This window comes from Hippocampus zosterae, chromosome 9, assembly GCF_025434085.1.
Source record: "Hippocampus zosterae strain Florida chromosome 9, ASM2543408v3, whole genome shotgun sequence".
Classification (NCBI taxonomy): domain Eukaryota; kingdom Metazoa; phylum Chordata; class Actinopteri; order Syngnathiformes; family Syngnathidae; genus Hippocampus; species Hippocampus zosterae.
Genome location: NC_067459.1, coordinates 12,113,679 through 12,129,842, shown reverse-complemented (window position 1 = coordinate 12,129,842; position 16,164 = coordinate 12,113,679). Strand labels below are relative to the sequence as shown.

Here is a 16,164-nt window from a genome sequence, read left to right as displayed (position 1 = left end):
TCTGCATTTATGAAGTTTAACTCATCTTGATCGTAAAGAGGAAAAGTCATTCTTCATAAACATAAACATTAGACTTTTGGGGCGTTGGTTTTATTTGGGAGGCTTGAATAGGTTCATGGCATTTCCGTTCATTTCAAGGGCGAAAGGTCATTTGAGATCCAAATGAGTTGGTCACAGAAGTACCTAAACTTGTATCTCAAGGCATCGCCATAATTATTTGTTGTGCATTTGTGCAATACATGTCATCGCTATTGCCCATTCCTAAACGTTGATGTGATCTTCCCAGTCCCCTCAAAAAAACGAAGTAAACCAAATCCAGAATGAACAAAAATAGCAGTTGTGTAATGAGAGGAATTGTGTGTACACTAACTCATCTGGCACCTCAGTAAACTGCAGCCCTTCCCATTCCCTTTAAAGGAGCGCGCCGTCCTCTAAACATGGACATGCACTTTCCCAGGATTCCAAGGAATGTCCCAGCCTCTCAGCAGTCCTTCGTCACTGGCCGCCCTCTTTGCAAGCATGTGAGTCCAAACGGGGATCCACGCCTCGCTCTTTCTGGGACGTATGGGAATATTTTGGCCTCAAAGCTACTTGCTACCCTGATTTATTATTTTGGCAGTTTTCAAACGAGATCTTGTCTAAGTATGTCCAGGTGGAAAGTGAGAGGACTAACCCGGATGGGGCGGCAGGTGAGTGAGGATCCAGACCTGGATACCCTGTTGTCCACGCTCTCTCCAGAGGAGATGGAGGAGCTGGAGAAAGACATGATGAAAGTGCCCGACGTCAACCCGGAGGACGGTGAGGTGAGCCTTCAAGGCGAGTCCGCCGGAGGCAAAAACAACCACCACAATGCCAAAAGCAGCCACAAAGAGGACTCGCTCCAGGTACAGTCTTGTTGTTTTGCGTCTCATTTGAGATGCTGCATATCAAACGTTGGCGTGTCTGCCTCACAGTTCTGAGGTTCTGGGTTTGAATCTCAACTCCGATCTTTCTACTTCTTCTCCCCCCATCCCCAAAATATTAATGTTAGGTTCACGTCTTGGAGTTGTCCATAGGTGTGAGTGTCAGTGATGTGCCTGCGATTGGCTGGTGGCCAATTCAGGGTGCATCCCACTTCTGCCACCAAAAGGTCAGTCGGAATTGAAGACTCCAAATTGTCCTTTGGTTTAAACCACGTTTATTATAGTTAACGAAAATTAAGGAAAATATCTAACACAGTCAAAATATTTTCATTCACAAAATGACAATCAGAACAAATAAGCTTTTTCGAAAAGTGCAAGCAAACTATATAGTATGTTTATAAAACTAGAATTATAATTTCATTTTTATTCATTCATATCATTCATGTGCTTCCCGGTTTTCCTTTCAAATGTATTTATTTCGGTATTGTAGGTCCCTAACTAGCAAAGGACAGTCTGAGAGTCCTTTAAGAATTGTCATTTATTTTATTCCACAATCCCAGTACTTTGTGACCTTTCTTTTAAAAAATTATTTTGCACTCGACATATATTCTATTAATTTTTTTAGCAAATATGAAAACGAAACTAAAACAACCCTCGTTTTCTGAAAAAATAAATAAAAATGAACAAACTTGCTCTTCACACTAATTAGAACTAAGTGAATTTGAAACCAAAAGTGAAGATGAAATAAAACTAACTAAAATGAAAAAGCCCAAATTATTTTAACACTGGCACGAACATGAGTGTGAATGGTTATTTGTTGAGTGTGCCCTGTGATTGGCTGACCACTTCCACTCATCAAACGTCAGGTGTAACTGGAAACTCTGAAATGTCCATTGGTGTGAATGTGAATGTTTGACAATATGTTGCCTCGGACTGACGATTGACCACTCCAGAGTTGATCCCACTTCTCTCACTAAAAGTCAGCTTGGATAGTTTCCAGCTCACCCACAACCCTAATGAGGACATTCACAATAGAAAACAGATGGAAGGAGTTTTTTTTTTTTTTAATGCTCTGTGAGTGGCTTGGGACTATTCCAGTTTGGATCCCACTTCTCTCGCTAAGTCATCTGGGATACGCAGGACAAGGGTATAGCAAAAAGATGCATTAGTGGTTAGTTGTCAATGTGCCTCCTGTGATTTTGGCTGGCAGCCAAGCCAGGGTGGATCCCGCTTCGTTCACCAAATGTCAGCTGGTATACAGGTAGACTCCAGCTACCTCATGACCCATACGAGGACAAGCTTTATAGAAAACGAAGGATGCATTTAAGGATTGAGACCTCATGTATCCATGTGTTGTTTGTGTGGGTGGTTTGAAGCAAGAGGCCAGCTGGATCCATCAGATCCCCAACGGGCTGCCCAAAATATTGTTTATCCCTCCGAGGCCTGATTACATTTGACATTCAACCCCTCGCAAGCAACCGCCCCCTTTTGAATGTTGTACACATATTTTTTAATGATCTTTTGTTTGATTTGATTTGATTTGAAGCACTGTGGTCCATTGTCGAGGAGTTTCTGTGCACTCAGTTGGGCGTACGGCTCCTTAATCCATGGCCTCGGTGGAATTCCTCGGTTGATCGCTCCTACGCTCACTGCCTTTTAAGGATGCGTCCGCTAGCCTGGCTCACGGCGGGGATCACAAATCAAACACTTGGCAAACCTGAGCCATATAAAAAAAAAAAAAAAGAAGATGGCCACTATAAACACACATGGCGTGTCGCAGACGGATGAGAAGCCGGACGGTCGTAAAGGGACGCAGAGGCTGAGCTTGATCCAGGCGAGGTTAACACAAACAGATCATCAGGGCAGATTGAAGTGACTTTTCCCAACTTTTGTGTTACACAATTAATGGGAAGAGGTCCTGGAAAAATAATCCCATATTAAATCCTAATCGCAATATCGGAGGGGGGGAGGGGGAATTACAATTACCGGTACAGTATATCTTTTTTGCAAACCTGGACTCAATTGTCAAACATGTCTGAAATGCTCCGAAAACATTGGGGTTCACAATTGTAAACATTTGCTGCAAAGCAGAGTACACACAACAATATTTGAGTCGAGTTTAAGCCTTTTTTTTCGTCCTTCCAATCGCAGTTAGCAAAGGCCCAATTATCAGTTATCTTTAAAAGATGATCCTGAACGATTAGTCTGTGGTTCAGTGTGTGTTATGAAGGATTTTCCTTCCCGGGTATTCTTGGGGGGGAAAAAAAAAGATTGAAACAGACGATTCCAAAAGTCTTTATGCATTGATTTGTGTGGTGAACATAAAGTTTGCCTGGGCCACAGATTCTGTAATTGTCATGAAACAATGTTAGCCTCACTTTTTCTTTTGCTTCTTCTTTTTATTTATTGCAATTTGGATGCCCTGTACCACCATACTGCCTCTCACAGGTCAGTGTTGGCATTACAGATGTACCTTTTGTGAAATGAGATGATTGTCAATGGTTATGTCATGCGTGCGATGTCTTGTGGTAGTCATCTGGAGTACACACCTGATAGGAGAAGTATGAACAGGATTTTTTTTTTATCCTTGTCATGTGTGAAGTCCCTCATGGTCAACGAATTGATTAAGATGTTATCACTCAGTACATGTGTCCTCCACTTTAGGCTTGACTTGCATCTTAAATTCCATGGTCTGGTTCAACTGTGAATTAAACATGCTCATATTTGTTCCCTCATACAGGCTCAACCCAAGAAGGAAAGCCGGAAGCAGGATTACCCGAGAAAGACGGACCTGAGCCAGAAGTGCAACGACACCACTGAAGTCCAAGGACCGGGAGAAAACGAAGTTGATGACGGCGACGAGAAAGTTCCAGAATCCTCAAAAGGGGGTCAAAGTCAGCTCTCCAGAGACCTAAAGGATGGTTGTAAGGAGAAAACAGCATGTGAGGACAACAGCACGACAGACAAGAGAGACAATCACGAGAGCAAAACAAGGGACGTGATAGCCAAGCTCCAGGAGAAGAAGAAGGAGGACGCCCGTAGGGAGGACTGCAGGAGAAGAGATGACACCAAGACCAAGGACATTATCTCCAGGCTACGGGAGAAGAGCGAGAAGGAAGCAGGCAGGGAGCGGGTTCGGCGATCCGACAGCTTCAGGACACAGGGACTGTTTTCCAGGATGCTGGAGAAGCAGAACAAATCGCAGGAGAACGCGACTCCCGAGGAGAAGAAGCCCCAGGATGAGGATAAGGAAAAGAAGGCGGCTCGCAGAGTCCAACGGCAAGCCTCTGAGAAGGAGGATGGAGCGAGAAGAGGTGAAGAACTGCTCAACCACAGCGATCACTTGAAGGAACAGAAAGCAGAAGAGAAGAAAGTCGACACTCGAGAAAAACTCACCAACTGCGTGGCCCCGACCTCCAAAACGAAGGAGGAAGACGTCGCCGACGAAGACGCCGGCATGTTCGACGAGCTCCTGGAGCAGGTCCGAGGCGACGACCCGTCCTTGGTGGAGCTCAACGTCAACAACTCAGAGGTGATCAAGACCAAGACGCTCATCGAGCTGGCCGAGGCGCTGCGCCGCAACACCCATGTCAGGAAGGTGGCGCTGGCCAACTGCCGTGCCGACGACCACGTGGCATACGCCGTCGCCGGCACGCTGCACCACAACTCCAGCGTCACCAGCATCAACTTGGACTCCAACCATCTCACCGGCAAGGGCATCCTGGCCCTTATACAAGCGCTGCGCTACAACACCACCCTCACCGAGCTCCGCTTCCAGAACCAGCGGCACGTCTGCGGAGGCAAGACAGAGATGGAGATGATCAAGGTGCTGAAAGAGAACACCACTCTTCTTAAACTGGGCTACCACTTCGAGCTGGCCGGGCCCAGGATGACCACGACCAACATCCTAAGTCGTAACATGGACCGCCAGCGTCAGAGACGTTTACAGGAGCAGAAGCAGGCCCAGGCCGGAAATGGAACCGACAAGAAGGATACTCTGGAAGTGCCCAAGCCGGGTGGCGGAGGCTCCCATAGGTGTGTAATGGGAAATGGGAATAGGATTATCTAATGCAGTGATGGGGAGTCATTCCTGCCGCAAATAGCATAGACCGAAGAATTACGCCCCCAAACAAAGGGGCCTGTATTGTTAATTGAGGGTATCAAAGGACCACTTTGTCCAAATGAGGCTACACACTGAGGCCCATGCAGGTCAAACCATTTGCAATATGATTGGCTTCTGCATACAGGCAAGGACTGTCTAGAAGGCTAGGTGGGATTCATAAAAACATCTGATTGAACTATATATCTGTTTGTCTTATACTGGCTCAGGTGAGCACACCAGAAGGAGCAGGGCCATTTAATTGTTGCAGTGTGACCAAAAACAGTTTTTTTTATAAAGTATAAGTTTAAAGTACAATTTCATGCAGCACTTTACTGAACACAACAAACAGTTGAACACACAAATTCAAAATGACAACATCTGCAAGGATCTGCTGTAGGCCACAACTCGCAACCAGACTCCCACATCCAGACTGATCAACCCAACTGAGCCATCCTGACTTCAGCCCCTGTTGTCACTCGCCAGGCCACACCACTTAAAGACACATATTCAGTACAATACCACATTATGGAGAGTAATTACACTTCTCTTCGGTTATGGGAAACTCGATTGGTACACGAGCTAACAATTAGCATATATGTGACAGCATTGTTGCCCTTTAAGCAACTGAAATCTGAGTACAGACGGCGCTGCAACATCTGTTTAGCGTATATGACGATACTCACGGACCTATTCTGTATTCCAGAAATTCCACCACATGGAGCTCTCCAAAGGCGTCCCCTAAACCGTCCCCCATGCCTTCGCCCATGCCTTCGCCTAAACTGAGGCCCAAGAAGGGAGCCGGGGCTGCTCCACCACCGCCCCCGCCCCCACCCCCACCTGGGGGTGCGCCCCCACCTCCTCCGCCTCTCATGCTGGAAGTGGACTCCTTGAGGAACTCTTTGACTCCGGTTTCGCGCAGGAGCTTGGATGGGAAGAACCGAGGGGGCGCAAAGAACTCCAGGGATCAGCTGCTCGCCTCCATTAGGGGGAGCAACATCCAACAACTCAAGAAGGTACATCCAATGTTCACAGAACTAACGCTGTTGTAATTAACAGAGCTGCTTAAAATAATTAAAACTAGGACAGAAAAAATATTTTGGTTAACTGAAAAAAAAGAACGATAACTGACTGTAACTGGATTTTATGTTCACAAAACGTTAAACAAACGACAAGTGACATTTTGATTCCTTTTAGTTGTAACCTTTTGTAACCTCACACATGATAACATTGCCCCCCAAAATGGCTCAAAATAAGCAATTTTGTAATTGCTGTTTCCGGGTACAATTTATATTTTGAGCCTCATTATGCGTATTGAATCACTAAACTGAGACTCTAATGCAGAGACTACAGCCAAAAGAAACGTAATAAAAGAAGAACCACCGAAATGGTTCCAAAAAGATGCGCTGGGCTCACATCACCGACCACAAGTAGTCATGGGTCAAGCGGAAGCTCTGTGCTACTTACACAGAAGCAGCTAGCTAGAAACAGCTTTGACTGGCTTCTTGTGTACCCAAACACGTTGCAGAGGCGCTCCTAAGTCAGCAATCATTGCCTGTGTGGATGCTACATTTCTTAGAAGTATCATACTCACGAAGGGATGATGAGAAAAGATGGAGAAACCATATTAAATGTTCAGTTAACCTAAGAATGACACATCTAGCGCATTAAATCATGCACTTAAGTGCTTGAAGTATCAATTACACTTTCCACACACGTCTGGCTGGAACCACGTTAAAGCGGAGAACATCCAAATTTGAACAGCAAAATAGCAGGATAATTAATAAATGACTGAATTCGGGTGAGATGCTCAATTGACAGGAAAGTGAATTCTTTTTCTCATTTAAAGACTGTGTTGCTTTGTTGGACGGACATTTGATTGCTCCAGTCTAGTGCAGCAGCAAACGAACAATTCAGAATGCATTTGTAAAGTGGCCGGTTGTAAGATAAGATGGCAAAAACACCTTATTAATGGGTCACCAATTTCAATCTTTAAATGTCAATGCAAAGTTGTGACTAGAAAACCCAAATTTCAATGATATAGCCACACTGGAACACTTTATTGATTTCCGCATGCCGAGTCCATTTATACGTTTTGCTCCCCCCGCCCACCTCCCAACAGGTACCTGTACCCAAGTGGCTGCAGTGATTTTCCTCGTGGCATCTGGAACGTAAGAAACACGGTCGAACGGATATCTCGCCGCAACAAGACAAACCCTCCCTCGGGTCGAGGGTCCATCTTGCAGGAATGACAGTTTTGACGATGAGGCCGCTCTTTTACCCAGAGTACTTCCCGTGGGATACTGGACCAAAGGACCCTTGTGAAGAACAGGGGCCACGATGGTCTCTGCCAGTCGTCCATTTTGCAGTAATGGACTCATATCGCTCTTTGCTGGTCATTTGCACTAATAGGTACTAGATGAAGTCCATAATACAACATATTGTATCGCGTATGAATGCAAGTGCCTGAGAAAACAGTGAAAATAGTGTACACACGTAATGAGGGGAAAAAACCATTACTGTACTGCAATTTTCATGTGTGGTGTTCTTGAAGTGGCCGACAAAACACAGCACATACAGTATATCAACAGACAATCATAAGTCTCAACCCCGAAACTGGATGTCCGTCGTTGTACGAAGACTGAACTTTTAGGGAAGCATGATTGAGAAAGAGAAGTAGTAGGAAAAGAAATAGAACAAGCCAGGCTAGCTGATAATTGATCTCCATTTTTCATGTCAAAATCCCGGACTCCATGGCCCAACTCTGTGTTGAATACACACGTATAAGGATTTGACCTTGGTGCATATTGAACAAGTTCAACATTGGCGATTGATCGGGAAATAAAAATCCCTCTTAGCACACCCCACACCATAAAATGATTTCTCAGGATAATCGTTGAGAGGCATCCAATAATCAGGACTTTGCTGACTTTGATCGGCAGAAAAGGAAAATATTCAAATTTAGCACGATTGTCGTTATGCGTGTACCCCGCTTTCAACATTTAGAGTTGACGACACTGAACTTTTTCTGAGCGGATCAGGAAGTAAAAATCCCTCTTGATACACTTCATACCACCGTATAACCACCCAAAGGTAATCTTTCAGACACATCCAATATTCTGGCCTGAGCTGACTTTGATCAGAATTGGGGAAAAGCGCTCAAATTTGGACCAATTGGTGGCGTGTGTGTCCCCCACCTGAGTTGTTAAAGCCATTGTCAGTTAATATGTCCAAACTGAGATGAAAACAACAGGGAATACGTCACGATGGCCCAGTTTAAAAAACAACAACATAATGTGGCTCTGGGAAAAAGAACACCAAACCCTGAGTGCCTCCAGTCAAATAAATCTCAGGCAAAGTTCATTTGGAAAAACGCCACTAAGGAGTTTTAATTACGACTTATCAGGAAGTACAAATTCATAAATGTTGTACAGAATCATTTTAGCTAGTGTAATTGATAATCGTATGTAATGTCCATGTAATATAGCTACAGTATGTTTCTGTAAGGTTGATATCAAGCTTCCTGTTGATTGATAACGTTTGAGTGAAGGTCTTTTCTTTGATGACGTTATGGCACTTCCTCTTTGTGTAACCTAGATTTATTTTTTTCCATTTTGCGATGACACACCTTTCTAACGGAGCCTGTATGTCTTCAATAAAACGCTTTACTATGTTGCTGTTGACTCACAAAAGCAATTCATTACCAATTGGTTTGGTTATTCACAGCTCTAATTTAATCATTCAACATTTTCTGAGCATTGTGTTTTCATCCCCATTTTTAAAAAAACATTCTTCATTATTTTTTTAAATACTGATACATCCTACTGTGATGAAAGAAAGATGGTATTAATTAAATGTTATTGAATAAAAATGTTTCCATGATTCAAAACAATTTTGGATAATAAGATGAAAAAATTGGGATTTAAAAAGACATCTTTTTTTTAAGGAAAAAGATTAAAAGGGGGGAAAATGGACATTTTTGTACATCAAGATTTTACAGGTGAAGTCTCTCCAAAATAATTTGGATGGTTGCTTTTAAAAAATACAAGAAAATCGGAAGGGTTTTTTTCTACAGAAAGAAACATTTGAGTTGAAATAAAACACTGGAAATAGTTTTTGAACAATTTTTGATGTAAACCTAAAAAGAAAATATTTCACTAAATGTTTGAATTGAAAAGAAAAGAGAATAGAAAGAAAGATAATGATCCAGAATATATTTTTGGAATGTCTGAAAATCTTGGCAAAAAAAATACACAATTATTTTTTTTATATCCCACAAAATTTGGAGCTACAAAAAAGACATGAATACAACTATTTCCGATTATTTTTTTTTTTTATTCCAACACAGACTTGCTTAACTGCTAATACCGTAGCTATTATGTGATTAGCTACTTCCCAGTTCCGAATGGTATTTACTTGGCATTCTCTCAGATTGTTGTGACATTTATGGGTACAAAGAAGAGAAAAATCTGAAAAATTTGCAAATTTTAAAATACAAATAGATGTTTTTAATGTTTGTCTTTGGATAAAAAGAAAATAAATCTAAATGTTTCAGTCCGTTTTCTTTTAATTGCATGACTAAAATAATGGAGAAACGGGGTTTCATGACAACAAATTAATTCCATAATCATTTTGACTCAATGGCTGTATCTCCTTGACTTCATTCACACTTTTCAAATTCCATTTGCCTTAAATATGCATACATTCGTCTACATCTTCATTACCACCACGACGTCTGAAAGGCTCTGTTCACATCTATTACAAAGTATTATCACGTTGATGGTTTTGCATAGTTTGTTTGCTGAAGTGAGCAGGGTGGAAGCTGTCTAGTGTGGAGACAAAAAGAACAGCAGCAGAAGGCCAGTTTACATCTCCCCAAATGTCTATATTTGGTCATTTCTTCTATGGAGGCTTGGGCTGTAATTCATTCCGTTGTGGTTCCTAATAGCCGGCTGCTGGCCAATCTGTCGCTGCTCTCTGTGTGCTGCTCTGTGTGCTGTTCCTCTGACCAACAACAATGTTTGATTGGGAAGGAATGAAAACATCGGGGTCGAACTTTAACGGGGAGTGTGTGTGCTATGACTTATGCAGTTAAAAATATGCACACACAAAAACCTGGGCTCGTGTGGTCATGTCTTAAAAATGCTTTCCAATGTACTGTATTACAAGGACCAGTCTTCTCCATGGGTGTGTCGAATGACATGTCCATTTACCCTTCATTTTTTTATTTATTCATTTGGATTGGTTGGAATAACTCGTGTGCTTTATATCCATAAATATTTTCATTTAATACTTTTATTCAACAATGAGTTTGGACAATACAGTGGCGTACATATTTTTCTCATTTAAATTTTAATCAGGTTATAATAAAAAGTAAAAAGGAAAATACATGACATGAAAATATAATAACAAGAATAGTGTTAATGATTATTTCCGTCCGTTGATTACTTTGTAATGAGAAACAAAATAGTAGGCACATAAATATGAAATACTAATTAACTTATAATACGTTTTATTCACACTGATATTTACTTTTTTATGAATTATGGTGTTAAACTTGATACATTTTACCTCAGTATCACATTTTGGCGATTTTTGAGTTTCCCACCATTGTTTATGCACCGGGAGGCCCCTTTAAGCGCCGGGTGTTGCGTCATAGCGTCACTCAGTCGTCACATTCCGGCTCCGGCACGGGAGGAAACAGCGGAAGAACAAAATGGAGGAATATGCCAGAGAGCCGTGGTGAGTCCTTTCAGCAAGAATAAGAATTGTTTTTTTTTCTTTAGCACAGCATGGTGTAGGATCTCATTCAAGTGAGTTTGTCTTATCCCCCCCTCCACGAGACTCATCAGAAACCGCCTCGTTTACTGCTGTTAGCATTGATGCTAAACCGACGCTACATTGTGTTAGCCGCATGACATCGTGGCTAAAAGCACGTTGTGGTGACCTTGCGGACTTTCCCCACTTCCTGTACAAATTAAGATGACATCACGTAATTTTTCGATAACTTCGCTCACTGTTTGCTCACAAACGGCAATACCAACGAATGTGACACATTGAGCGCATATAATGACGTCTAGTGGAGGACGTGTTAGCTGTAGATATTTGATAAGCTAACCCCGCTACCCCCGCCAACCTGAGACTACATGATTGCGCAACATGACAAAATATGCCAATAACGATTTAATGACTGTTTAACAGAGTCCTTAAACTCTACTAAACAGTCATTAAATGTTTATCAGATTTAAACACATGCACATCCCAAATAAGTCAAGTTGAGTCCTTACTCGATGTCAAGCAAGTCATAAATCTTGTCGCAGTCTTGCTCGGTCTCATCATATATTGCACATTTGTCACTTCGCTATGCATACAGAGTCCTTGAAAACAAATCTAATGTCCTTCTCGAATGGAAAGTGGGTGAATTCGTGAATTGAGTCTGCAGCAATAGAATTGTTTTAGAATTAAGTATTTGAGTGCAATATTTGGATAAATAAATTGCTTGCATTAAGATATCCTTTATTTGTCTGACACTGGGGAAATTTACAGCCTCCAGCAGCAAGAATGTAGGTAGAAAGAAGAAAAAACAACAACAACAACCACAGTTCAATTAAGTGCAATATAAACACAAAATGGATAAATCGCAGTGCTATTATTATTGAGATGCTAGTTTTATTTTTGCCCATTTATGGTCACCATCCTCCCGTTCCTCCCTTTAATATCTTTGACTTGATTGTGCATGGCTTGAGAAGTTGAGGGCTGGTTTGGTAAGTGATGTGGGTGTCAGCGAATGTGAGGGTAGAGTTAGCTGTCTGTTAACTGCCTCAAGGAGTGAATTCTGGACATTGGCAGCTTCTGTATGAGCGTCCTTATTACGTGTTTGTTTTCTGACCATTTGGTCAATAATGCGGCGGCAATGTCTATTCTTGACCACTTGTTAGGGCACTAGAATGCGTTCTGACTAGCGGGGTAGGCTAAATTAAATTAACCAACATCGATACATAACTCTCTGTGTAGGTGATTTGTCGATGTGCTGTTAAGATAAGATAAGATAAGATATCTTTTATTTGTCCCATAATGGGGAAATTTACAGCCTCCAGCAGCAAGAATGTATGTAGAAAGAAGAGAAAAAAAAACAACAACAAACATCTTTCAATTAAATACAATATGAATGAATGAACACAAATGGATAAATCGCAGTACTATTTACAATTTACCTTCACATCATTTAATTATTATTATTATTATGATTGTTATTTTTTATTCATCAGCTGTTGACATACACATTGCACTTTCGCTTCAGTGTGAAATGAGTGAGGAGTGTTGCACATGCCTGCAATAGCATTAGTCCATATCGAAAAATTAGTTTAAGATAGACACATGTATTGTAATCAAATAATTTGTTATTTGTATAATTTTTACAGCCCGGTGGAATCAGCGATGTTTTCCTGTACATGGAATTTGAATTATTTCTTAATGTTTTCAGTCCCTGGAGGATTGTGGACGACTGTGGGGGTGCCTTCACCATGGGGGCTATTGGAGGTGGAATATTCCAAGCAGTAAAAGGCTTCAGGAACGCACCTTCGGTAAAACCACTCACAACACTGTACCATGTAATCTCATGATGACTTTTGCATAGTTGTTTCATTAAAATTATCAACATAATCACATGAGCGTCAGAGACATTCCCTTGGTGGCATATAACAGCTTCCTCAAAAACTGCCCTCGACTCTGGTTCTTAAACTGAAAGAGACAGTTTTTTTTTTCATGATCCATAACGGTTCCAAAGTATTTCAAGAATTTAACTGTGGTATGCTGTCATTAAAATACTTCAAGGCTCAAGAAATGTAACCATTTTATACCTTTTTTTGTTTTGCGGGTCCAATACCGTCTCATGCAATTGCATGCCCGTAACCACATGAGGGAAACAAAATTCACTGCGGCTCTGCTTACCTCTTTTTGGCTTTGACTTGTGGGTGTCTCTGCCTGATAGTGTTTCAGACTGTGTAATCTAGCGAACGAACTCTTGAGCGTTGCTTGTAAGTGGCTCTCGATCTTCACCCAGCCTAGCCTCTGAGTCATGGCCGTAGAAACTTGGTATAAGGGTGGTACAGTGTACCCCCGCAAATCGTGGGCGATATGGAAATATATATAATTATAAAGATGAAGAATATAAACATAAAAATAAATTTTGTACTGTATAATGTTAATTTTTGAAAAAGAAACAGGTTTGATTGTTTGGATGTAATTTTACTGCTTGACTGTTAAATGTTTACATTGATGAGGTGTCCGCGTTTCAGGCATCCCATTAACATTAAAAAAAATGTAAATTACAAAAATGGGTATTCATGTTTTTCACAGGGCAGTGGTGAAATTATACTCTGAGAATCAGCTGATTAATCGGTTATTGGAATTTTATTCTGACAGATATCGGAATCGTCCTAACAAAAAAAAATCTATATTGGTTGGGTTCTTCCAGAGCCAGAAACTATTAAAATGTCAATATATTCATAATATGTGCCCTGAAAGTTTTTCATTTCAGACTCTAAGTGTTTTTATTGACGCTGTGATCTGTAGGGAATGAATCACAGAATGAGAGGCAGCATGACTGCTATCAAGACCAGAGCTCCACAGCTTGGAGGTAAGATTTATTCATTAATTATGCTCTTGCCATCGACAAACAATGTCTCTGGCGTTTTTTATAAGGTAGCTTTGCGGTGTGGGGAGGCCTCTTCTCCATGATCGACTGTGGCCTGGTGAAGGTACGCGGGAAGGAGGATCCCTGGAATTCCATCACGAGCGGTGCAATGACGGGAGCCATCCTCGCCGCCAGAAGTCAGTCTACAAACGCTTTAGAAAAGATTCCACCCGCGTTGGCCTCAACACACCTGCCGTCGAACCATGAACTGACCCTTTTTACAGATGGACCTGTGGCCATGGTGGGCTCTGCGGCTATGGGGGGCATCCTGTTAGCCTTGATAGAGGGCGCCGGGATCATGCTGTCTAGGTTTGCCTCCTCACAATTTCCGACAGGCAAGTTGGACCACCCTTTATTTTTTGTGATATCGTTTTATACATTTATCCATAGTACAGCCCATATGACTTTTTATTTCCTAAGTGAAGAAAAATGTATAAAACGTTTAGTTTAGTAGATTATGTGTTTTTTTAATATATATTTTTTTAAACGTATTCCTTACATATGCATAACGATGTTCATTTTTGTTTTTGATTTAAAAAGAAAAAAATCCTTCCACCGAGCTCATTTAAAAAAAACAACGGAGATGGCCTAACAATGAATAAATACAGTATAAGCCGACCAATTTGTTTGCATGCTTCCCAAGTATGTGTTTTCTATGCTTGATTTATGACTAACAGCCCTGGAATTACAATATACAGTAGACAACAAACTAACAACTTCATTTGTGTTGGTGTTTCAGGCCCTCAGTTTGCAGAGGAGCCAGCCCCCTCCCCCATGCCCGCCGCGCCCTTTGGAGACTACCGACAATATCAGTGAAAGGACCGATTTCCTCTCGCCCTTCTTTAGCTTTTTTTTTTTTTTTTTTTAATTCCTTGTGGGAGTTACAAAGTGGGAATAACCATAGGGACAAGTAGACCCCCTACCCGCACCACATGATGCACTGAGACTGCACAGTGACATCTGCATTTTCATTTAAAATGCACCTTTTTTTCCAGACGTGCGGCGGAACCTCCAAAAGGGCATGCCCGCGTACACACACAAATACAAAGGCATAATTAAAATGGACGGAAATGTTATTAAAAAGAAAAAAAATACAAAGTTTATACATACACCATCTATGAATGATCTTGGCGATGGTTTCCTTTTAGAAGTGGAATTTGGCCTTCAAGCACAAAAGTCCCTCACTGCTTGTCATTAACCACTTTGCTATTTACATTTGCATCTGTCTAGTGTCAATTTTGTGAATTCTTTTTCTCGTTGTACTGAACAGCCGCACCCTTTGCAATCATTTCTTGTGGTGAAATGGAAAGTACAAAAAAACAAGTGCATGATAAAAATAATCCATTAGCTGCCAAGCTTTTCACGACTTAGCCAAAAACCACAAATGGATAACATAATACTTACCGTAATAACAAATCCCTTAATTTATGACACATCCCTGTGTCATGAAAGTTCCATTTTCTGTTTCTGTGGTTATCATCACTGACAGTATACCCTTTGTGGCAATTTCCTAAAAAGTTATTTTTGACTTTCGCTGCACATTTTTCAAAAATGTTGGTCAAACTACATTCATATTTGAAGGTTCCGCTGTACTGATTTTTTTTAAGGTGTTATTTGGGGTGAATACTTGTAGCGCAGCCACTGCAGATGCTGGCCAGGTGATCCGGTTGACTACGGAATGCGAAGAACACAAAGCATGATTAATTTATTATACTTTAGTGTACTGTGTATACGTTTAAAGGCTCCCCTTTGTATTTGCTCGTTTGCCTTAAATAGAACATGCTCGAGCTCGCCGAGGTCTCTTGTTGCATATAATACATTGACTCCAGTTGGTTTCAAGATAATGTATTTATTCTTACAAAGTAATGAGTCAACTGGGTGTTCTATGCAGATGTTCTTTTTGCATTTTGAATGCAAAAGAGACAGGAGGGAAAGGCATGATTGCAAAGGCACTGCAACTGAATGGTGGAACTCATGCAAGGAAGGGGTAGTTACATCCTGTATTCAATCTCAATGAGAGATTGTACTATAAGACAATAAACAGAAATGTGTTTTAATTTGTCTTTTCGTTTAGTATAGTAGATAACAATGTTTGATGGTGTTGATGAAATTAACCACTAGAGGGCGGCCGTCACAAATGAGACTTACACGGCTTCGCTGTTTTTACGGCGAATTTGTACGGAAATCATAACGACTCATTGTCTTACCGCAAACCTAGAGCAGTACGAAATTCTCAAACATAAAAATATGGATTAAAAATCCATTATAGTCTATACATTTCAAAACAAAAACAGGGTGTACTGTGGTAACTGTTAGGCAAAAATCGCAGAGTGTAGATTAGCAATTTGATGATTTGCCTAAAGTGGCGTTCGGTCCAAATGCTGAGTGGTTGGAATTGCCACTCCAACCTGAGTACTCCACATTAATTAAAAAAAACAACAACAACAACTCTAAATTGTCCCTAGGTG

General features: G+C 41.2%; 3 protein-coding genes across 3 annotated transcripts in view; 2 read left to right on the top strand and 1 right to left on the bottom strand.

Moving 5' to 3' along the window:
• Nucleotides 1–16,164, bottom strand: part of LOC127607401 (PRELI domain containing protein 3B-like) — a 157,842-nt gene that overhangs the window by 72,586 nt on the left and 69,092 nt on the right. The gene's annotated exons all lie outside the window — the stretch shown is intronic.
• lmod1b (leiomodin 1b (smooth muscle)) lies at nt 75–8,676 on the top strand. Its single transcript, XM_052075635.1, has 4 exons — nt 75–884; nt 3,643–4,937; nt 5,708–6,017; nt 7,124–8,676. The coding sequence occupies exons 1-4, from the start codon at nt 438–440 to the stop codon at nt 7,148–7,150; spliced, it is 2,079 nt and encodes a 692-aa protein (XP_051931595.1). The 5' UTR covers nt 75–437; the 3' UTR covers nt 7,151–8,676.
• timm17a (translocase of inner mitochondrial membrane 17 homolog A (yeast)) lies at nt 10,638–14,593 on the top strand. Its single transcript, XM_052075672.1, has 6 exons — nt 10,638–10,743; nt 12,485–12,584; nt 13,576–13,639; nt 13,705–13,833; nt 13,921–14,031; nt 14,436–14,593. The coding sequence occupies exons 1-6, from the start codon at nt 10,718–10,720 to the stop codon at nt 14,510–14,512; spliced, it is 507 nt and encodes a 168-aa protein (XP_051931632.1). The 5' UTR covers nt 10,638–10,717; the 3' UTR covers nt 14,513–14,593.